The 24,669-nt window shown below is 16.8% G+C and overlaps 8 protein-coding genes across 8 annotated transcripts; 4 read left to right on the top strand and 4 right to left on the bottom strand.

The window, feature by feature from the left end:
• Nucleotides 1–219: 219 nt before the first annotated feature.
• Nucleotides 220–3,044, bottom strand: PRELSG_0924500 (protein disulfide isomerase, putative; the record flags this gene model as incomplete). Its single annotated transcript, XM_028676686.1, has 15 exons — nt 220–306; nt 398–497; nt 584–641; nt 745–796; nt 875–943; nt 1,043–1,100; nt 1,278–1,359; nt 1,478–1,571; nt 1,737–1,823; nt 1,914–1,979; nt 2,116–2,206; nt 2,354–2,440; nt 2,508–2,581; nt 2,694–2,796; nt 2,890–3,044. The coding sequence occupies 15 exons, from the start codon at nt 3,042–3,044 to the stop codon at nt 220–222; spliced, it is 1,263 nt and encodes a 420-aa protein (XP_028533150.1).
• A 381-nt stretch (nt 3,045–3,425) lies between these two features.
• Nucleotides 3,426–4,179, bottom strand: PRELSG_0924400 (conserved Plasmodium protein, unknown function; the record flags this gene model as incomplete). The annotated part of the gene is made up of 3 exons (XM_028676685.1): nt 3,426–3,557; nt 3,756–3,938; nt 4,030–4,179. The coding sequence occupies 3 exons, from the start codon at nt 4,177–4,179 to the stop codon at nt 3,426–3,428; spliced, it is 465 nt and encodes a 154-aa protein (XP_028533149.1).
• Nucleotides 4,180–5,706: 1,527 nt separating this feature from the next.
• PRELSG_0924300 (methyltransferase, putative) lies at nt 5,707–6,618 on the top strand (the record flags this gene model as incomplete). Its single annotated transcript, XM_028676684.1, has 1 exon — nt 5,707–6,618. The coding sequence occupies one exon, from the start codon at nt 5,707–5,709 to the stop codon at nt 6,616–6,618; it is 912 nt and encodes a 303-aa protein (XP_028533148.1).
• A 1,099-nt stretch (nt 6,619–7,717) lies between these two features.
• PRELSG_0924200 (conserved Plasmodium protein, unknown function) lies at nt 7,718–8,053 on the bottom strand (the record flags this gene model as incomplete). The annotated part of the gene is made up of 2 exons (XM_028676683.1): nt 7,718–7,845; nt 7,978–8,053. 2 exons carry the CDS (start codon nt 8,051–8,053, stop codon nt 7,718–7,720), a joined length of 204 nt encoding a protein of 67 aa, XP_028533147.1.
• Nucleotides 8,054–10,859: 2,806 nt separating this feature from the next.
• dUTPase (deoxyuridine 5'-triphosphate nucleotidohydrolase, putative) lies at nt 10,860–11,369 on the top strand (the record flags this gene model as incomplete). The annotated part of the gene is made up of 1 exon (XM_028676682.1): nt 10,860–11,369. One exon carries the CDS (start codon nt 10,860–10,862, stop codon nt 11,367–11,369), a length of 510 nt encoding a protein of 169 aa, XP_028533146.1.
• A 1,600-nt stretch (nt 11,370–12,969) lies between these two features.
• Nucleotides 12,970–14,600, top strand: PRELSG_0924000 (protein phosphatase, putative; the record flags this gene model as incomplete). The annotated part of the gene is made up of 7 exons (XM_028676681.1): nt 12,970–13,018; nt 13,163–13,279; nt 13,446–13,517; nt 13,630–13,707; nt 13,860–13,978; nt 14,057–14,164; nt 14,271–14,600. 7 exons carry the CDS (start codon nt 12,970–12,972, stop codon nt 14,598–14,600), a joined length of 873 nt encoding a protein of 290 aa, XP_028533145.1.
• A 728-nt stretch (nt 14,601–15,328) lies between these two features.
• Nucleotides 15,329–15,936, top strand: SNRPF (small nuclear ribonucleoprotein F, putative; the record flags this gene model as incomplete). Its single annotated transcript, XM_028676680.1, has 4 exons — nt 15,329–15,337; nt 15,528–15,618; nt 15,699–15,801; nt 15,879–15,936. 4 exons carry the CDS (start codon nt 15,329–15,331, stop codon nt 15,934–15,936), a joined length of 261 nt encoding a protein of 86 aa, XP_028533144.1.
• A 998-nt stretch (nt 15,937–16,934) lies between these two features.
• On the bottom strand, nt 16,935–19,655 carry PRELSG_0923800 (RNA-binding protein, putative; the record flags this gene model as incomplete). Its single annotated transcript, XM_028676678.1, has 1 exon — nt 16,935–19,655. The coding sequence occupies one exon, from the start codon at nt 19,653–19,655 to the stop codon at nt 16,935–16,937; it is 2,721 nt and encodes a 906-aa protein (XP_028533143.1).
• Nucleotides 19,656–24,669: the final 5,014 nt, after the last annotated feature.

Genomic DNA, 24,669 nt, shown 5'->3' with positions numbered 1-24,669 from the left:
AAAAACAAAAATTTAAGTAATATAAGCTTAAACATAAATCAATTTTTTTATTACATAAAAGAAAAATAAAAAAAATTGGTTGTACTAAATTCAATGTTATTGTATTTTAAATTAAAAAAAAAAAAAAAATATAATTTTCGGAAATTATAATTTTTTTTTTGTTTTTGAAATAATATATTTTATAGAAATATTCTTCAAATTAACTTACAAGTAATTTTCCTATTTACTTTTTTCTTTTGAATAAGGACCTGATTTATTTATAAATTTATAAATTGTATGTATCACTAAAATAGCAGTAAATATTATCTGTTAAGGAAAAAAAAAATAATAAAACAAGTTAACATTTTATTGTATTTTTTTTATTTAAAAAATTTTTTTTTTTGTTAAAATATATTACTAAAATAACTGAACATAAAAAGCCAAAGAATGAAATATAATCTGTTCTAAATGCTTTTTCCAAAATATGATTCATGTGTTTTTTGAATCTTGATAATAATCTATAAAAAGGGAGGGGAAAAAAAAAGTATATTCAGGTTAAAATAAATTTCTATATATGTAAATTAATTTATGAATATATAATCACATTTTTGTTTTAGTAAATTCTTCAACTTTTGAATTAATTTTATTGTTCAAGATATTATCTGTGCAAAAAGAGAAAGAGAAAAATGCAAACCAATGAAAAAAAAAAAATTTGTTTTTTTTTTTATTATTTATTTTTATATTAGAATATTCTCTTGTTCTAACCTATAATTTTATCTACATGATCTAGATCAAAATCGTCTTCAAAATAATATTCCTATTATAAAAATTTTAAAAAAATTAAACATAAATAATCTTTAAAAAGAAATAAAATCTTAATATAAAATTTATTTACACGAGGATTTTTGCTAAATACGATAATTTGAGGATAATTTCTTGAGTCAATTCCATATAGTTCTAAATTCTATTTTAAATAATTTTATTTTTGTATATTTTTAAATAGACAATTATATATGTAAATTATTTTTTATATATAATTTAAATAATTTTTTTAATTTTTTACCTCTTTATAATAATTTCCATCAATAAATCCAAAAATTAAATCATTGAAACTTTTGTATCTATAAAAAATGGAAAATAACAAATTAAATTTATAAATTTAAATTTTTAATCTAATTTTTTTTTTATATCATTTATATTCACCCATATGTGCATATCATTCATATAATTAAAAAACATTTATTATTTGTATATAAGAAAAATGTATAAATATAAAATTAAATTTTTTTTTTTTTTACTTTTCAGCATATTTAGTGAATACTGAAATAAATACATTATGACTTTTTTTTAAATCAAGTAATAGTAATATTAAATTATTTCCTTGAAAATATGAAAAAAATAAGTAAATGAAAAAAAATAATAATAGCATTATTAATTTATTGTTATATGACAGATTTTATTCTGTGTGTTTTTCTTTGTTCAATATATATATATTAACCACTACTTCTTAAATTAAAAAAATTGTGATGGTCAATTTTATTTACTAAAGGAAATCTATTTTTATTTATGAAAGATTTTAATGATTTAAAATCCTGTAAGTGGTTTAAAAAAAAAAAAAATAAAATAAATAAGTACTCATAACAAATAATAATTTTTTTCTAATGTATCTATTAAAATTTGATTAGTAAACATATTTCTTTTATATATTTATTTATGTTTCTTTTTTGTTTTTTTTTAAGAGTAAAATGAATGATTACCACTTGATCTAGGTTGTATGTGCTATGCTTGTATAAGCCTTTAACGTATAATTGATTCGACTTGATATTTAATTTTTCACATATTTCCTAATAATGAAAAATAATTTACTTTTGTTTTTCCTTTTAAGAGATTATAACTTTATTTTATATTATTCATATATTTATTTTTATTTTAACATGATTTTTAATGTTTATAAAATAATTTTCTTCATAGTACAACTTAGCTGCCCTAATTAAATCTTCCTAAAAAAATTTTTTTTTTTTAAAGATAAATATCAAAATTTTTATATTTTCTTTGAAATCTTTATTAAAAAATATGTTATTAATTTTTAAATTGTAATGTTTATTAAATGAATTTATTTATTTTCTTTTTTTTAACGTTCAAAATTTGAGAACAAATTAAGAAAATGTTATCTTCCGTTTTATAAGAATTAAACTCCTCTTCAGAATATATATCAAAAAAAATTGGTCTTTTTAAAGAATATCAAAAAAATTATAAATAATTATTGAATTATAATAAAATTTTCATATAATATAAAAAAAAAATAAAAAGTGTTATATAGAAAAAATTAGACAAAAATTAAACTTTTTTTTTTAATTTTTTATTTTTAGTTTACGTTGTAACATAATATATCCATCTTTTTATAGAATTTTCATTATTTGCATAATTTGAATAAGTTGATATTAATTCATTTCCTTTAAACCTAAAATAATATAAGATAATAATTTAAAAAAAAAAAATAAAATAATATATTTTCTTAATTAATTTACAATTTTAGTTGAGGTATATTTAGAACATCATATTTTTTGCAGATTGTTCTTCCCAAATTATCGTCACAATTTACCTAAATAGGAAAATGTTTTTTTTGAATAATTATACATATATATATATATATATTTGTTAGTTGGTAATTTTTATATTGTTAATATTAATCTATTTATAAATTTTGAATTTACTTCACCAAAATAAATTTTTTTTTCTTTATCATTTTGGATTAATATTTTTAAATTTATTATAGTATTCCATATTTGTTTACAGTGTACACAATGAGGAGAATAACTTATCGTATTTTAAAAAAAAAAAAGAAAGAAAGAAAAATACATAATTAAAGGAAAATACAAATTTTAAGACATATATTTATATTTCTTTTACAATTTTATAAGCCAATAATCATTTGTTTCGAAAATATTTTGAATATTTTCTGAATCAATTTTTAAAATTTCATGTTGAGGATAAGAATATTTAACTTTTGTATGGCAAAAAAACAAACCAAAGAAAAAATTAAAAATAAATAATTTAAATATCATTTTCTTATGAATCTCATTATATTTTTTTTTCTCTTTTTTTTTTTTTTAATGATCAATATTTAATAATTCTTTTTCATAAAAAAAGAAACAATTTATATTCTCCATGGAAATATATTTCTTTATATTAAAATTAAATTATTTTATTATTACATTAAAAAAAACATTTTATTATTGTTTTTTTTTTTTTTTTTAATTCACAACATTATGCACTTGTTCAAAATAATAAGGAAAAAACAAAACAAAGACGACTAAAAATTTTATGCAATAAAATAAACTTCATATATGTATTATACAAGTATACATTATATACAAATATACTTAATATTTTAAAGTATTAATTGCATACTTCTTTATATTCCTTTATCTTTTTTTTTTTTTTTATTATATATTTATATTATTCAAAAATCGAAACAAAAAGCTGTTTTCTTTTAATGATAAAATTTTATTATCTTCAGTATCTTCTTTAATTTTACCGCTTATAACTTTATATTTTAACATATATTGTATAGTTTTCTAAATAAAAAAAAAAAAAATTATAGTAAAATTATTAATATTTTATACATAATTACTTGTTTCACTTTAATTTTATATAGTTATCAATTTTTTTGTTTTTTATTTTTAATAATTTCTATTATTTACATTATTTTTTTTTTCAGTTATAAAATTATATATATATATAAATATATATATATATTATATAGAAAAATTTACTTTTAAATTAATCTGGAAAATACGAAAAATAAATTGATCACTATTATCAAAGTAAACATAATCATTAATATTGCAAAATAAGCTATTGTATAAATTTTTAAATAAACGTATATTTAATTTTTTCCTTCTTTTACTGCACCACAATATCTTATTTTTATCAAGTGGATCGATTATTCCTACTATCTAAAAATTATTTGAAAAGTAAAAAGATAATAAAATTTAAAAATTTTTATTAGTAAAAAAAATATCATATTTTAATTATGAATATAATTACTTCATATTTAAAATAATTTCTATTTTTCCTATTTGAAGATAAAGCATATGATCCAAATTGGACTACATTGCATACCTTCCTTGGTTGTATGAAGCTTATTTCATATGAAAAAATAAAATATAAAAAAATTAGTAATTTTAATTTTGACATTTTTATGTAATACTATAAATGTAATTATATTTTTATTATCATTAAATAACATGGAAAATTTCTAAAAAAAAATAAGAAAAATATGATATTTTCGAGAAAATAATAATAAAAACATTAGTTACATATCATGATCTTTTATAAATTTCATTTTTTATACAAAAGTTTTAAATCTAAATATTTGTATATATATATATATATGTTTGTATTATCTTTAATTATTTATTAATTGTAAATTAACCAATAGAAATAAACAAATATTCAATTATTATTTTAAAACAATTTTTTTTTTTAAATGTTTCAAAATGTAACTTTTATTTTATAAATATTGAAAATGTTAAGTATATTAATATATTTTAAAACTATACTATATTATATAAATGTTTCTCTTTCTACTTCAAGATTACTTATACTATTATTACCAATTACTGTTGCTAATCTATTTTATAATATCTGTTTAGACACTTTAGTTCAATAACTTTATTTTATGTTACTTATTTATATAATTAATATTATTTACTTTATAATTATTTATTTTTTTCTTATTGTTTATACTCTTAATTATTTTAATTATTTATGTTATTAATATTAACTGTTCTTAACTTCCCACTTTTAACCCTAGACAGTTCAATCGATATTTCAATTTTTTATTAATATTATGTTATTTCCATATGCTTATTGTGTAATTTCTATTATTTTTATGGTCAAGTTCTTTTTATTAGTATATTTTTTTGTCTTATATATAGAGAGAAATATCATACTACTTTATAGTTGCAATATTATTACATAAAAAACCTTATAATTTTATAAAAGATACTATTTTTTCATAATAAAAAATTAAAAATAATATTTTGTTCATTGATTTTTTTTTTTATTCATATCATTTAGATGCATCTATAACATACTTCTACTTATACAAAATTTTTTTGATGAAATTTGTTCACAATAATTTATACATTATATTCGTGAAGTTTGATACTTCAAATAATTTTACTTTAAAAAAAAAAAATACAGGGATAAATTATGAATATATATAAATTAATTTAAAAAATATATTAGAACAGAATCACTTAAAAAAGAAAAATAATTTTGATTACTTCTCATGTTCCATATTTTTACATTTTTAAAAAATAAAAACGTTATATGCATTTAAATATATTTTAATATATAATTTCTTTCTAAATATTCAAAAAAAAAAAATTAACGAAACACAATTCATAAATTTTAGTATATGGCATTAAAATTTGACAAAATTATACTTTTTTGTGTAAAAAAGATATATTCCTTCATAATTTTTTAATATCATAAATATTTGCATATATAGATAATATTAAAAAAAATAAAATAAAATAATAAAAGATAAAAATATTCTTTTTAAGTTACCTAAATATAAATAAAATATTTATTGATAGCAATATAAAAAAAAAAAAAATTTTTATCAAAAATTTTTAATTAAATTATAATAAAGAAAAATAAAAAAAAGATATGGAATGAGCAAAGTTATTGATTAAAATAAAATTATATAGGAAAATGAAAAAAGATAAAACACCTTGTAAGAGATATTATCGACAAAGAGCTCATTGCAATCCTCTTTCTGACAGCTATATAAAATACCCACTTAATTGCAATTATGTTGATTGGAATTTACACTATCCATATTATTTTAAAAATGAAAATATAATAGAAAATAAAGAAAAAAAGGAAGAAAAAGAATTAAAAGATATAGAATATAATAGTAGCAATAATGACAATAACAAGGACAAAATATGTAACAAAATTACAAATAAAGATATCAGAGATCAAATGGATCATGTAAATAAATTGTATTTAAATACAAATAAGTATCCAATAACTTACGATAAAATTATATGTAGCAAATCAAGTAATCATGAAATAAAATTTTTAGATGTAGGCTGTGGTTATGGAGGTTTATTATTTGCATTAAGTAAAATTTTTAATGATAAATTAATATTGGGTATAGAAATAAGGGATAAAATTACCAATTATGTTGGAGAAAAAATTATTTCTTATAGAAGTAGTTATTATCCTAATTTTCATAATATATCTATTATTCGTACTAATGCCATTAAATTTTTACCAAATTATATTAAAAAAAATCAAATTGAAAAGATATTTTTTTGTTTTCCAGATCCTCATTTTAAAAAACATAACTGGAGAAGAAGAATAATAACTTTAGAAAATTTATCATTATATTATCACTTATTACAAAAAGGTGGATTAATATATTTTATAACTGATGTTTTTACTTTGTATTTATGGGTAAAGTTTTGTTTTACTAAATTTCCATATTTTAAATTACTTTCCCATGAAGAATATAAAAATGACATTTGCGTTAAATTAATACATGAAAGTTCAGAAGAATCAAAAAAAGTAAAAAAAAATAATCAATATATGTATTTTTGTGTAGCAAAAAAAATTTAATATATATATGTATGTATTAGCATATATGAATATATATATGTATATTTTTCTATTTTCTTTTACTAATTTCACATATATATATGTATATTTTAAATTACTGTTTAAAATAAAGAAATCAAAAACGTTCAATTAACATTTATTAATATCTAAAAAAATATAGATTTATATATATGAAAATATTATGGAGAAATTATAGTGGGGGATTAAAAAAAAAATTTTAATAAAAGCTTTACAAGGGTTTTATAAAAATGAAAAAAAAAATAAAATAAAATAAAATAAAAATAAACTAAAATTATAAAAAAGTTATATTTATATTTTGTAATTAATTATCTTGTAAAATATACTGTCTCTTTATAAAAAAATGTCCATTAAGTATTGTTGAATATCAAATGTGATAATTGTAATTGAAAGAATATTTATTATTGTCATAAAATATTATTTGTCTGAAATATATAGGCGTAAAAAACATTTATTCTAGCATTTTTTTTTTAAGAAAAAAATAAATTTAATGAACCTTTTTTATCTTTTATATTTCAGATTAAAAGAAATTTTTAATAATTACTATTTTAAAATAAAATTAATATAACTGTTTCTTTATTGGGAATATTTAAAAAAAATAGATCTTTAACGAAAAAAATGAGAAAAAAAAAATTGGAAAGATAATATTTTAGAATTAAATCCAAGAATAAGTTAAAACTACATGTATGATTTTTTAAAAAATTATTTATTGGACAAACTATATACAAACATAAAATAAATATAAAAAAAAATTTTAAAGAAAAAATTTTTAAATGGTAAAAAAATTTTTATAATTAGAAAAAGTAAACGAAAAAAAAAAAAATAAAAATAAAAAATTTTATATGTATATAAAAAACATTTTTAAAGAGATAACTTTGAAAATAGCTATAGATATTAAATACAAGAATCTAAATTTAAAAAAAATATAAATTAGTATTACTTATTTACACTAAAACATTAATTCTAAAGATTTTAATTTTAATTTACTTTAAATTCATTTAATATTTTTAATAAAACTATCGCTATTCATAAAAATATATTTATAAATTTTTACATTTAATTGAACTATGATTAAAACAATCTAATTGCATCTGTATTGATCCTCTCGTAAGGGGTACAAAGCTTGTTTATGAGGATCTTTGTGAACTATACCACATATAGTGCAGTAGGAATATGTCCCATTATCTCCTGAGTTCATATCTGTTTTCTCTATGAAGACAAAAAGAAAACAAAAAAAAAATGTTTTGTAATAAAAAAAGAAATTAAATAATTTTATAATATTAAAAATAAATTTATATATATATATATATATATATATATATATGTATATAAAGTAATTACCAATTGAATCGTACGATACACATTTTCCAATATGTTTTCCAGGGCTAGTACCTTTGTGAGAATAACAGGATCTCATTTTAACAAAAAAAAAAGTGTGAAATAAATGAAAATTAAAAGTAAATTACGTTAATATTATATAATAAAATAAAAAAGAAAAAAGAAAAAAGAAAACTTTAAATTATAATATATTTTTATAAAAAAGGGACTTTTTATTTTTATTCTATATATTGTGTGTGTGATAAAAAAAAAAAAAATAAAATAAAATAAATAAATAAAAAAAAAAAAATTTTAATCAAAGAGAATTTTTTTCTCATTTAATTAATTTAACAGTTCATATTTTTTGTTGATCAATTTATCATAAAAGTTGCTTGCACCTCATAAAATATTATTTTTGTAAGAAGGTTGTAGCCGATATTTAATAAGCTAACCATATTATATTAAATATATTCATATATAACTGTATGTATGTGCATATATATATGTCATTTTATTTATATATATACTTTTTTTTTTTTTTTTTTTTTTTTCTTTAATATATAGACTATGGCTTGCAATAATTGAGCTTCTTGTTGCATATTAAAGATATATGGTAAGCCTTTTTTTTTTTAAATCTCACAAGAAAAATTTATCAAAATTTTATTCTTTTTTAAAATATTTAAAATTTACAAGATATGTTGGATTCTCCTATTTTTAAATATTTTTATTTTATATTTTTAAATTTACTTTTTGTTGGTGGTTGAAAAATGATTAAGTGTTGTAAAACATGTGCATTTTTAAAAAATAACTTATAACCTTAAAAAAACATATAACTTTTGTAGACATGCTAAAATATTTATATACACATTTTTATAAATATATATATATATATATTTATATACATTCAATGAAAATTTTAATAGAAAATTAAAAATTTTTACTTCAAATTATTCAATTTTTTGCCAGAAAAATAATTTAAAAACATCATTTTTTTTTTTTAATTTTTTTTTTTCCTCCATATTTCACTCAAAATTTATTTAAAAGTATAACTTTTAAAAGATATAACCATTTGTAAATGAAATAGATATAATTATTTTATCTTGCTTTACGCAGAGGACTAAAAATTGTAAGCATATGGAATATATAAAAATATATATTTTAATTTCTTCTGAATTACATTTGTTATTTTTTTTTATTATAAAAAATGAATACAACTGGATTTTGTTATTTTATGAACTTTAAGAAAAAAAAATAGAGATATACTTCTGAAACAAAAGATTCCATTTTTAATTGTTTTTTTTGGTATTTTTAAATATAGGATAAAATGTAAAATGAATAATACAAATTAATAAATTAATTTAATATCTTTTTTAAGTTATTCTATTCATTACATATATAAAGTATATTTTGTATTTTTTTACTATCTATTTTAGCACAATGCCAAAAGAAATGAAAAAAAAGAATGGTATTTTTTCTTTAGTGGAGAAACAAAAATTTAATATTTAATAACAATAAATTCTTAGTATATTGAAAGAATAATTATAAATTTTATATTTTTCTAAAATATTCTAATATAGCAATTATTTTTACCTTTATTCTTTCAGTAATCTAAATTTCATTACACACAAAATAAAGGATAAAATAATAATCTAATAGACATAAAACTTTAAATTTAGGTTATAAATTTCATGATCTAAAGAGAGTAATAATTTTTAAAAGCAGAAAATACATTTAATATTTACAATAATAAGACACATTTATTTTTTTGTTTAAAATTAAATAAAAAATTAAATTAAAAAAGGAAAAATAAATAATTAAAATCAGATTTTCATTAAAATTACTCTCTTAAATGATTATTTTTAATTTTATAATTCTCTCCCCCCAAAAAAAAAATTAAATAAGTAGATAAAAAAAAAAAAACCTCTATATATATTTTATCATAAAATATATAACAAAAATTAAAAATTATATAATACTTTTATTCTATTTAATATAAACTGAAAATAAAGAATTATAATTTTATTTGTTTTAAAACATATATTTTTTTTTCTAATCTCTCTTTACTTACATCTATTATGTATTATATGAATCATTATGATAAAAAATATTATATTTATTTCTAAATATATTTAAAATATAATATCCCTAAACTTTTTTTTTCTCATTTCTTTTTTCGTATTCTTCTTATTACATAAAATATATATATATTTAATATTTTTTACTATTATGCAGATTGAGAGAATATTTAAAAAAATAATATTTTTTGTTAGTATAATATTTTATTGCAGTATAATGCAATAATATAATAATCCTATAAATACATAGTAATGTGATAGCTATTCTTTGAAATAACATTTCATAAATATAATTCATAATTACTATTTTTTATAATTTAGTTTTATAGTAATATAGTGTAAAAATATAATAAATTTTTTAAATGATATCAATTTATGTAAAAATATTAGGTATCATACTAGGATTAATAAAATTAGGATAACAAATAATTTAAAAGAGATATATAATTTTAAGAAAATAGCTGAATTCATATTTACAAAAAAGTTATGCATTAAAAAAATATCATTCATTTAAAAAAAAAAAAAAAAAGGATACAATAAAAAAGTAATATAAGTCTTTAGTTATAAAGCATTGATAATTTTATAAAAAAAAAAGTGTAATAAAAAATTCATTTCTTCACTAAAAACTTTTAAATAAATCCTATTATTATGTTATATGGAATCATTTACATAAATAATTTTATAAATTAATGTATTAGTGACTTGTGCAGATATATTTATTTAAAAAATATTTTTAAAAATATAATTTCTTTATATTACACTATCTTCAGAAATATTTTTATATATATATATATTTTTTTTATTATATATTTATATATAAAATCTAATAAAATGCATCTAAAAATTAAATGCTTGAGTGATGAAGTAAGAGAATTATACAAGAATCATAAAACATATCATGAAGGAGATAGTGGATTAGATTTATTTATAATTAAAGATGAAGTATTAAAGCCCAAATCAACTACATTCGTTAAATTAGGTATAAAAGCAGTAGCTTTACAATATAAATGTGATTGCTACAATAAATGTTGTGAAAAAAATAAGAACAATGATACAAAAAACATAGTAAATACAAGTTTTTTATTATTCCCACGTAGTAGTATATCAAAAACACCCCTACGATTGGCTAATTCAATTGGTTTAATAGATGCAGGGTATAGAGGAGAAATCATTGCTGCTCTTGATAATATTAGTAATGAAGAATATCATATTAAAAAAAATGATAAACTAGTTCAATTAGTCTCTTTTACTGGTGAACCTCTTTCTTTTGAATTGGTCGATGAGTTAGATGAAACTTCAAGAGGTGAAGGTGGATTTGGTTCTACTTCAAATAATAAATAATATATTTTTTTTTATTTCTTAAGATATATATATATATATATTCTATAAAAAGTTTTACTGAATATTTTCAAGTATTCCATTATAAATTTAAAGATAAAAAAAAAAAAAATTAAAATAGCATTACATATATGAAGAATAAATAAAATACAACTATAAAAAAATAAAAATACTTAATATAGTTAATGTTTATATAATTTAATAAATATTTAGATAAAATTTAACAAGAAGAAACTAACTTTCATTGAAATAATAATAAACTCTTTATTTTTACTAATATATAGATATAGGATTTTAGGCTAACGAACAATTATTATATTAAAAAAAATAGCTAATTATAACTTTTTCATATTATATTCAATAAAAATAAAAAAAATAAATATAAATAAATATTCTTTTAATATGATACTTGCCTTTAACTATTTGTGTAATTCTTAAAAAATATTATGAATAAAATATTATCTTATTAATAAATTAAATGCTATAAATTTCATATATTATAATTCTAATAAAGTTAAAACATATTAGAATAAATTGTTTTTAAATAAATATACAAATCACAACAATATATGAAAAAAAATAAAATAAAACAACTTTTTCTTTAGTGTTTATATAAAGAATATGTATCTTTAAAAAAAAAATTTTAAATAATTAAAACTTATTTTAAATATTTAATGTAATTATTCATTTATTATTTTTATGTAATATCATTTTCAGTGACGAATTATAACATTAATATTTCTTGTTCTTTCATGTGCAACATTTTTAATTTATTTAATAATTCCCGTGTTTTTCCTAATAAAAGTTTCTAATCAAAAAGATTTTTTTTTTATAAATTTTTCTTTATTCATTTAATCTTTTTCATTTTTTTTTATTATTTTAAAATATGCATAATAATTATTTCTAATAAAATGTAAAAGTCAGAGTATTGTGAAAACATAATAAGCATATATATATTTATAATATAGGGGGAGAAACTGTAAATTTAAAAAACATTTTTGTAATTTTTCCCTGTAAAAAAAGTTATAATATAAACTCATGCCTCTCTAATTTTTATTTTTGTGTGTACCAACTTTAAGAATTTTATCTTTAGGTTATCTATATAAAAAATCTTAAAAACCATTGTACGACAAATATGAAAATTAAGGAAAAAGTTAATAATTAATTTGATAAAATATATCTACTTTTTTATAAAATGATTTATTTAAAAAAAAATTTTTTTTTTTTTCTTGTATGATTCTAAGAATTTAGTTTTTTTTTTTGGATGATTCTAGGGGTTTCATTTTTTTTTCTTTTTTTCATTTTTTCATTTTTTCTTTTTTTTTCTTTTTTTCTTTTTTTCATTTTTTCCTTTTTTTTTTTTTCTTTATATATTCATTGCCTAAAGAAATATAAAAAAAATTTTAATATTAAAAAAAATAATTTTTTTCAGAACAATAAACAAAATAATAAAAAAAAAATATTTCTACCAAACTTTTTGATATGTTAATCTTAGATTTACATTTTGTAAAAAAGGAAGAATATTTCTAAAAAAGAAAAAGGTTAAATTAATAATTTGAAAACATATCCCCTGAATTGTTTTTCTGTAAAAAAAATAAAAAAAATGTGGAGGCCATTAAATGATCAAGATAATTCCGAAATTGCAAGAGAAGGTAGTAAATGAGGATAAAAAAAATAAAATAATAAAGAATATAAGAAAAATGAAAATAAAACACAGTAAAATATATTTCTATACAAAAGAATAAGTATATGTTATTCTTAAGTAATTATTTCTTTTTTTCTTTTTTTTAATATAGAGTCAAAGAAGGGATTTTTTCATAATTTAAAAAAATATAAGAATTTCATATATATATTTTTAGGAATTTTCATAATATATGTTTTATTTATTGTATATTATGAAATTAATGAAAAAAGTAACATAAAAAATTAAGGTGTTTCATATATTTTATAAAATATATGCATTTACACCATATACATTACTGAAGTTTAAATTATTTACTATTTTAATATAAAATATATCTATATCTAAGATATGTATTTTTTATTTTATTATATATATATATTCCTTTTTCTATTTAGATGTAGATAAAGACATAGATTGTAATATATTAAATGAAGAATGTAAAAATTACACGTATCCCGAATTTGATCGTAATATTCTTTATATTTTCTTTTGATGAAATTATTTAAATATAAACTTTATTATCATTTTTTATTTATTTTATTATTATGTTATTATTTTTTTTAAAATTTATTTAAATAGCTGAAAGACTTCGTATTGTCGATGCTAATATTGAAAATAATAACTATATATTAAGAAGTAGTGTCCCTATATTTAATGGTAATTAAAAATAAATAAAAATATATATATATATATATATTTAAAATTGAAACAAGGATATTTATATATGGTTATAAAATTATATGATAAAAATTTATCCAAAAAATTTTACATATGGGTATTTGTTTAAACAAAACCATGATTTTTTTTAGGCATGTTTTCCGAAGAGCTACTTCTAAAAGAAATTGAAAAAGTAATGAAAGAATCAAACTTACTTTATAAGAACAATTATTCTCTATATATTGTATCCCTGTTAAAAAACAATGAAAAGGTAAAAAAAATAAGTAAAAATTATTATATTATGTTATATTACATTATATAATATATATATATATTTTTTTTGTTATAGGAGGGATGCTGTTATGTGTCAGAGAGATGTTATGCAAAAAAATCAAATATCGATAATCAATTAATTTTAGGATATAAAGATAGCGATCCTTTTGATTTGGATAATAAAGTAAGAAATAATAAAAAAACAAAAATTTTTTATTTTTAGGTATAAATTTATAATTTTAGAAAAATTAAGTATACTTAAATATTTTATTTTTTTTTAATTTTTTAAGGAAATGATGGAAAAATTAAAGAGTTTAGCTTGGAACACTGATGATATATTAAATAAAGTAGAAAATTTGCATAAGAATTTTGTTAATATGAAAAATACTATATTTATAATTCATTGCCGAAGAGGAAGAGACAGAACTGGAGAGTATGTTGGTGCTTATAGAATGATAAAGAAAAAACATTCTTTTAATAGTGTGATGAAAAGTAATAGTGAGATAGGTACATTGAGAGATCCATTTGTTAAAATGCAAAAGTGGATTTGTTTGTACTTAGAAAAAGTTTTAAATTATCCTAATTTAGGTTGTTATGATTATAGAACAGATAGATTATAAAAATAGAACTTTTATTATTTTCACTTGCTATACTTAATTCATTTTTCTATGTTTTAACGTATTTCAATGAATTTCCTTTTAATATTTTATTTTAAGATAATTTCCTTTTAGAATTATTATATTTTTTAATTTATTTTAATTATTTCCTTATTTTTTATGTTTCGTAATTCATATTACATTCTCTTTTTAATATATGTTAAATTATTTTTTTATTTAATATTTATTTTTAAATTAATTTTTATTCTTAATCCGTATTAAAAATATATATATATATATATATATATATATATATATATATATATATATATATATATATTTTATTTTTTATGAGAATTCCTTTTTCTTTTTTTTATAATTATTAAAAATCATTTAATTGTTTTATAAAAAATTGATAAATTAATTAAAAAAAAAAAAATAATATATGTAAACTTTCTTCCTTTATCTACATATTTAAAAAGCCTTTATTAAATTTTATGCAATTATTTCAAAAAAAATAAATTTATGTACAATAGAAATAAAAAAATAAATTGAATTAAGAATAAAAATAAGATAAATCAAACGAGGAAAGATATTAAAATTCAGAACTTACAATTTGATTAAAAAAAAAAGAAATTAAAATACTTACATTTTAAAAAGTAAATATCCAATAATTATTTCTTATTCATTTTTAACTATTTTATTTATTTATTTATATATTTTATTTTATTTTTTTTGTAAAATAAAGAGAAATGTCAGTGGTAAGGAAAAAATATAATTTACTAAATTTTACTTTATGTTATACATTTTTTTTGTACATAATATTACATTCATTTTAACACAAATAAATAGTGTATAATGATATATTTAAAAAAAAAAAAAAAATACATAAAAAAAATTCTTAATTTTCTATTTTGTAATATTTTTTTTTAATTATCTTTTTTTAATTAGGGAATAGCTCCTCTAAATCCTAAACCGTTTTTAAATAGTTTAGCAGGAAAAAGAGTTGTAATTAAATTGAAATGGGGCATGGAGTATAAAGGTTTCATATAATTTTCTTGTTTTTTACTTAATTTCTTTTTTTTTTTTTTTCTAATAAAATATTTCCTTTAAATTATTTAGGAAATTTAAAATCTTTTGATGCTTACATGAACATCAGATTAATAAACGCAGAAGAATGGATACATGGTGATTATAAGGGAACATTAGGAGAAATATTTTTAAGGTAAATATATATAATAAAGAAATGAAAAATAAAGTTAAAATAAATAAACAATAATAAAATTAATTGCTTCTTTTCAGATGCAACAATATATTGTATATAAGAGAAGAAAACGAAAAAAGCAAAACCGAAAAATAAAAAGATTTTTAAATTCTATAAAAAAAAAGACTATTTATTTTTACTTTTTTTTTGTTATAATTAATTTTTAATATTATAAAATATATAACAGTTAATACTTTTTTTAATTAATAACTCATTTTAAAGTAATATTTTTAATTTTATAGTTGATTCTTTTTTTTTAAAGCAAAAATAAAAAATATAAATAAACATTTTTTTTTTATAAATTTTAATAATTTAACAAATAAGATTAATTTTCCAAAGGAATAAACTTAAATATTCAATATATATTTATTTTTTTATTTTTTTTTTATTTCTAGAGAAATTTTGTCTTTTTCATATATCTTCTTTTTTTTAAAAAAGAGAAATATATATATATATATATGACATTTTTTTACTTATATTTTTCTATTTTATTACATTTTTTTCTATTTCCTTTTTTTAAAGTGTAAAATTTTTGTACACTTTTTTATAAAGCATTAGACTTAAAAAAAAAAAAAAATGAAATAATAATATTATATAAAACAAAATATTATGAAATGCAAGAAATAAATAATATAAAGGAATAAATTTTAAAAAAATTAGGTAAGAAATAAAATGAAAAGAGATTAAATAATAAAAATATATAATTCAGTTTTGATTATATTTAAAATCTTCCAGTAAAATTTAAATTCAAAATAACTATTTCATCATTAGTTATGTAAATTATATTAAAAATAAGAAATCCATATTCATACTAACATCATTCAGAAAAATAAAAGGAATTAAAATAAAAAATTTAAGAAATACAAATTATAAATATGTTGAACAAGAAGAAATAATTTCATTTTTTTTATTTTATTTTTTTTTTTTTAATTAATAATGTTACGAATGCTAAATTTGTTATGTTTCTTGGTTTTTTTATGATTAATTATTTTTCTCATTATTTTTATATCACTGTAATTAACCTAAAAAGTATTTTTTGATAAATTATTCTCCTTTGAATATAGTTACATTATTTCTTTAATTTATTTCATTACTTAACTATAATTTCTAATGGATCGAGATCTTCTGTAACTAATAGAAGAATCCTCTGAATTATCAATTCTTCTAACTCTTCTACTACTTTTTTGCTTATACTTTTTTTTATCTGTTTGTCTATTTGAATATTTATCCTTTTTTTTTTTAATCGAACTACTATAACTGCTTCTGCTATTAGTTGATATTTCCGAAGAACTATAACTCCTTTTGCTATAGGTTGAACTTTCATATGAGTTTTTAGAATCTCTCCTTTTTCTAATTTTTTTTTTCTTAATATATTTATTACTTATTTTATTTTTACGATTACGTCTTAATTTATCAGACATTTCTGAATCACTAGAAGTGCTTCTTGTTCTATTTCTTTTTTTTTTTCTTTTATTTATATATTCTTTGTCAAATGATAATTTACATGAGTCTTCGTATACACTTTTACTTTTATAAGTGTTCTCACTGCAACTTTTATATACACTTTTATCATTTTCACTTTGTGTACTATAACTTTCTTTTCTTCTTACATCTTCACTTTTTTCACTATCACTTCTTTTATTTTCACTTTGTTTACTTTCGCTTCTAATTTTCTTATTTGTTTTTTCTTTATCATTTGCATCAACATTCTCCCTTTCATTTTTACTCTCTTTGCTCATACTTCTTTTTGTTTCTATACTATCATTGTTATCACTTTCACTACCACTTCTTCTATTTCTATTTTCACTTTCATTTTCACTTTCATTTTCACTTTTATTTAAACTTCCACTTTTTCCATAAGAATATGACTTTTTAACTTTAATTTTGCGTGGTTCTTTGCTCCTTTTGATTCTTTCTTTTACTGAATTTTTATATTTCCTAGAAACTTTTTTAATTTCATTTTTATCATTATGACTGCTATCATAGTTAGAACTCTCTGATAAACTTTCATTAATTCTTTTTTTTTTTTTATTTAGGTATTTTTGCCTATATTTATTTTTATAATCGATACTTGTATTGCTTGAAGAACTATTTTTACTTCGTGACTTATACTTCATTTTCTTTTTTTCTTTTACGTGAATTTTGTCCTCTTTTTTTTTATCAACGTAACATTCATATATAGATGAACCATCACTACTATTTTTTTTATCATAACCATTTGCACTTACATTATTATCATCATTTCTATTTTCACTATTATTAGATAATGTTTTATTTGCATCAATAAATTTTTTTGTAGAATCACTAGGGATATTTATATTTCCATTAATGCTTTCATTGTTTTTTTCATTTACATATGATGTACTATTGTATTCATTTTTAATTATATTTGGAGAATTATCTTCATCAATTTTTTCGACTTTACTAATTTCGTTAGTAGCATCTTCTGAATTTTTCTTATTAATAAAATCATCATTGCCATTTACATTTTGTAATTCTTCATATTTATTAGAGTCTTTGTTCGAACTAGCATCTAATATATTATTGGAATGTACTTCCTTATCCTTTTTTTTGTTCTTTAAATTGCTTTTATGATCCAATTGTTTTTCATTAAGATCATTCAGTGAAAACATGAAATTATTATCTGAGGTTTTTATATCTTGTTCATTTTCACTTTTTTTATCGCTTTGACAATTATCATTCATTTCATTATCTTTTTTTATATAACTTTCACATTGTTTGCTTTCCTTATATCGCAAATTATCACATGGAATATCTTCTAAAATATTATTTACTTTTTTTTTTTCTTTATCACTTTCGGAATCTTCCTTGGAATTGTTTATCCTTTCTTCACTTGATTCAGATGATTTCCTTTTGGAATTATTTTCATTTGAACTATCATACAATGACGATTTTTTGTATTCTTCTTTTTTATAAATATGAGAATTTGAACTTCTATTGTAATAACTATTTTTATCTTTTTTACTATTGTAAAAACTTTCTTCAGAAGAACTTTTATCACTGGAACTTTCGCTATAACTTTTATTATTTTTGTTAATCTTACTTAATTTTTTTTTTTTCTCTTTATTATCTTCTTCACTCATACTTTTTGATGAACTTTCATCATAAATTTCTTCGCTAGAATAACTTTTATTTTTTGTTCTATGGTTGTATTTATTTTTTCTATCATGTTTTCTACTTTTGTTTCTTGAATAACTTTTACTAATACTTTTTTTAACACTTCTACTTTTCTTTCTTTTCCTTCTTTTGTTGTCATAATCGCTGTTACTACTACTACTACCACTACTACTACTATTACTGCTATAAGACGAATAGTAGGAAGAATAACTATAACTAGATGAGCTTCTTGAATATTTTTTATAATTCTTATATTTTCTTTTATGCTTCTGCATATCATGACTTCTTTTTTTATATCTACGTCTATCATGCTCTAATGATCTATATCTACTATATCTTCTTCTACTACTATCATATTTATCTCTATATCTAGAATCATTCATATTATTATGATACATTTTCATAGTATCAGGTGATTTTCTCCTATTTTGAGCAATAATAATTTTTATCTCTTTTCCATCTATTTTTGAATTATTTAAAATATTTAAAGCTTCTTTTGCATATTTTGGTTCATAATATTCAACAAATCCAAAACCTCTTGGCCTTCGCGTGTAATGATCTAAAGGTAAATAAACATCACGAATTTTACCGAAATGTTCAAAGATTTTCCTGACCTTTTCAGGACTTGTTTCAAAACTTAAATTTCTTATTAGTAAACTACATCCATTTTCAACCATTTTTTTCTTTTGTTTTTTTCTTTTTTATGATTTCAAAAAGCTATTCTATATTATATAAATGTAAGGATATATAAATATATATATATTTAATCGTATATATATAGATATGTAAAATGTTATTTTTTCTTATTTTTTGTTATAAATTTCTATGAATTTTTCTATTTTTTTTTTTTTTATATAAAAAAAAATAAAATATGCATGTAAATTTTTTTAATTTTATAAAGGTAGTAAAAAAATTTAACTGAACTGAATAAACTATTTTTTTAATATCATTGTATCAATTTATAATGAAAAAATTAAGAATCCTATAGTATTCTGTTCAGTCAGTGATATTTTAATGTTTTTTTTTTTTTTTACTAACATTATTATTATATTATATTAAAATTAAAAGTATTAACAAAGATTAATATGTAAATCATTACTAATATTATTTTTGTTAATTTTAATTATTTCTTTTTTTTTTTTATTGAAGAAAAAAAAAAAAAGCATATATTTATTAAAAAATTTTTTTCAAAGTAAAATATATCTAACTTTATTAATATTTTTTTTTATAAATAATATTAATTATATTTTAAATTTCTATTCATTTTAATTTGTATATGTACATATATATATATATATCAATTCTAAATTTATAAAAACTCAAAGTACTTTATATTTTTAATCATATAAAATGAAGAATTTTTAGTAAAGAAAAAAATAAAATAAAATATGTGAAAAAGAAGAAAAAAAAAAAAGAAATTACATTTTATTTTCTTTTATTTAACAAATTTATGATTATTTGAACTATGCTTTTTGTACTTCTTATTAAAATTTTAATTTTTGGCATGTATCTCGTACTTCCATTTAAATATTTTTCATTTCATTTTATATTATTTTAATATTTCATTAACAATATAGACTAACTAAAAAAAAGAAAATCATTAATTATATTTATCAAAGACCAAAAAAAAAAAAATTACATATATATAATATACACAAAATCAATAATAACTGTCTCTTTTTATTTAAAGCAGTTTCTTTTTTTTTAATATATTACTCTATAATTCTGTATTATTCTTTTTTGACATAATCAGAAATTTGTTTTGATTTCTATATCATTATGAAAACTTAAAAAAAATGAGTTATATACATATTATAACATATTCAACAAATGAAAACAAAATAAATCAATTAATTTAATTGTATGTATAATAATTATTTAAATGAAAATAGTATAAAATAATAGATAAAAATAATAAAATAAACTTCTACATTATATATATATATAAATGTATTTTTTTTTTTTTTAAAGTGATAATTATTTAGATATTTAATATAAAAAAAAAAAATGTTTATGTGCATATGATATACATATATTTTATATAAAATATAATTATTTTATAAATTGGTTTTTTTTTTCCACATGAATAAAAATCTATTGCATAAAATTATATTTAAAAAAAGAAAAAAAAAAAAAAGTTAATTTATATAAACAAAGTTACTTATAAAATTTTTTAAAATTGAAGCTTTATATATAATGTTTTCTTAAACATATTTTTGTTTATTTAAGAAAAAAAAAAAACTAGCAAATTTTAATTTTTTATAAGATAAAATACCAAATATATAAATTTTAATATAAATGCTATTTTAAGTTTTTTTTTGATAGTGCATTAATAAAATAATGCATTTTCTAAATTAATGTAAATAATAAAAAAAAAAATTCTACATTTATAAGACAATTTTTGATTCTACTTAATATTATTTTTTTTGTTTTATTACATATTTTTGTATTTCTTACGTAAATAATATATTTTCCATATTTTTATCATTTATTTTAATAACTTAAATGATTACTATAATTTAAGTACCGAATTTAATGAATTTATTTTATTAAAATTTTCAAAAATATCATTTAATTATAAAATATTTAAGAACATCTAAATAAAATAAAGAGATAATTTTTTATAACGAGAAGGTACTTCTAAATTAATTTTTCATAATATTTTTTTATATATTGAACTATCTTAATTTTAAATTAAACTTTTTAAATAAATTCATAAAAAAAAAAATTGAGATATTACCAAATTACTATATATAGATCATTTTAATACATTTTTCATAATTTTTTTTTTTTTTTGTATGCACATACATTAATTGTAGTAGTAGAAGAAAAAAAAATTTAATACAAATAAAAATTATTTTTCTTTATAAATTAACAAAAAATTTTGCTAATGCTACATTTTTTTTTTTATTTAGATGTAATATTATATAAATTGATAAATAAACACTTATTCAATTGTTATCATAACAATTTTAAATGCATTTTTTAATTCTTAAATATATTCTTTTTGAAAAATATAAAATTCATATTACTTAATATCATTTGACAAGATTAAAATAAATATATGATCAATAAAACAATAAATTAATATGTATATTATTATTATTATTTTTTTTGTTTTCTATAATTTTTTATAATGTAGAAGTATAATTAAATATGAGAAAAAAAAGAAAAAAAATTTAGGAATACTGTTAAATATTAATTTGTGTATATGAAGAAAATACGTTATATATTATTATTCATATTTTTTTTCTCCTCCTATATGTAGGATTATTTTTTTTTTTTTCTTTTTAATATAGTACAGAACTTTTTTATATATAAAAAATATTTATTAACACTTAAAATCATTTTCTAGATTTATATTATAATATGCAATTTTTGCAAAATTTTTTTTTTTTTATATTAAAAATTAAGCAAAATAGAAAAAATGCATTTACGAAATATTTAAGAAGATTATTAACATAAAATAATAAAAGTTTTTAAAAAAATACACAATTTTAAAATTTTCTAAAATATGTATCTTGAATTTTTTCTTTGTTAGATAATATTCCTTAGATATACACCAAAGTGGGTATTTTTAATTTTGATGGCTACTAAAAATAAAAAATAATAATATTTTTTATATAGTAATATGACTATTATTTGGAATTTTGTTCTATTATTATTTTGTTTACTAGCATTTTTCAGCATTCATTATTTTATCAAATAAAAGTTATGCGAAAATTATTTAAGTTTATTTATTAGATAAATATTGGTAATTATAAAGAAATATTTTAAATGGCAATATTATTTTTTTAAAAAATGTAACTTGTCTTTATTTTTTTTATTATTCCATAAAAGAAAAGAAAACAAGTTTTTTAAATTGATTCATACATTAAATCTTAACTAGCTGATTAATAAAAAAATATTCTTTATTATGGAAAATTAAAAAAAAAAAAAAATGGAATTTTTATAATATTTTTCTAGATAAAATATCATATCAAATTTTACATTTTGTCCAACTTTTTCTTTTTTCTTTAAGCATCTGATAATACGTTATATATTTTTTTATTCCCTTTGTAATAATATTATTATAATTTTTTTATATTTTTTCACATTTACAATTATATGCATGTATCTTAATCTTACTGGAATCCCTTTTTCTATTTTTTTTACATTTTTTCATACAACATAGTTTTATAAGTTAAAGTTTATACCATTCATTTATTTATGTACTCTATTTTTTTTTTTTTTTTTAACTAGTACCTAATTTTATGAGCAGAATTTTTTTGACTTAAAGTTGAAGATCTGAATTTTATTGAAAAAAATTAGATATATATTTTAAAAGACGAAAGCGTACTAGCAACATAATTTTCTACAAATTATACATATTGTAAAAAAAAATAAAAATATCTCATATAAATGAAAAATATTAAAATTATATTTTAAGAAGTACTTATTTTTGGATAAATAAAAAAGAAAAAAAGAAATGAAATAAAAACAAAATAATGTGTTAATTGTACTCCTAGATAATTCGATATAATATTCAATAGATAAAAAAAAAAAAATTAGTATTTTTCAAAAGTGATATTTTATTCAAATTTTTTTTTTTTCTAGATATTTTTTATTTAAACTCTTTTATTTGAGAAAACAAGAAATATATTTTTTTTTTAATACTATTGTTCTTAATACAAGTTTTATTCAACAAATTTAAAGTGGTTATGTCTCTTATAATTGACCAATAGACATTTACAAAATTTTCATAATATAAAATTTTTATACTTAAGAATATACTAAATATTCTAAAAATAAAAAAAATAAATATTATATAAAATATAAGTAAAAATAATAGAAACTAATATAAAAATAAAAAAAAGTACCATTGTTTTTTTCTCTAAAACGGATTATTACCAAAACAAAATATATATTTATAACTTAAAGAAATTATCTAAATTCTTCAAAAATCAATAATTTATACAACATTTGTAATTTTTTTAGACAGGTGTTTCTGGTTTAGTTAAATATCTTACACGTATTGAACTAATAAATATAAGTATTTTTTTTTTTCTTCTTCATTTCCATTTCTACAAGATGTAACTAAATAAAAAGACTATTTTATTTTTTGATTATTTAAAAGTTGTTATATAGGTTGAAATGCATAATAATAAAAGTAGAAAATATTAAAAGAAAGTAGAAAAAATTGAAGCTTTGCGACGTGACTACATACTTCACTTAGAAACAGTAAAAAAAAAAAAAAGTATAGTTAAAAAAAAATAATTATATATTTAAAAAATAAAAAGTTTTTAAAATATATTTATTACAAAAAAAAAAAATAAAATAAAATAAAATAAAATTATGCACATGGTGCACATCTTTTTTTTCTTTTTTTTAAACTGTTTTAATTTTTAAAAATCCATAGATAAATTAAAAAGAAAATAAATTCTATAAAAAGAGATTGATATAAAGATAGTAAAGTTATTTAATAAGCATTAATTATTGAATTATAATTACCAACTTATAAAAATATGTTATACAGAATTTTCTACATTAGTAAAAATAATAAAGTTTTCAGAAATTTCAACTTATAGAAATATAGGATGAACTGATATAGCAACATTTAATGAATAAACAAGTAAAAACATTGAATTTTTTCAATATATTATTTTTTTTATCCATCCCTATTATTTGTTTAGCATTTATAATTAATTAATA

Source organism: Plasmodium relictum (assembly GCF_900005765.1).
Source record: "Plasmodium relictum strain SGS1 genome assembly, chromosome: 9".
In the NCBI taxonomy this organism is placed as follows: domain Eukaryota; phylum Apicomplexa; class Aconoidasida; order Haemosporida; family Plasmodiidae; genus Plasmodium; species Plasmodium relictum.
The sequence above is the reverse complement of the archived record's forward strand: the minus strand, read 5'-3'. Positions and strand labels throughout refer to the sequence as shown.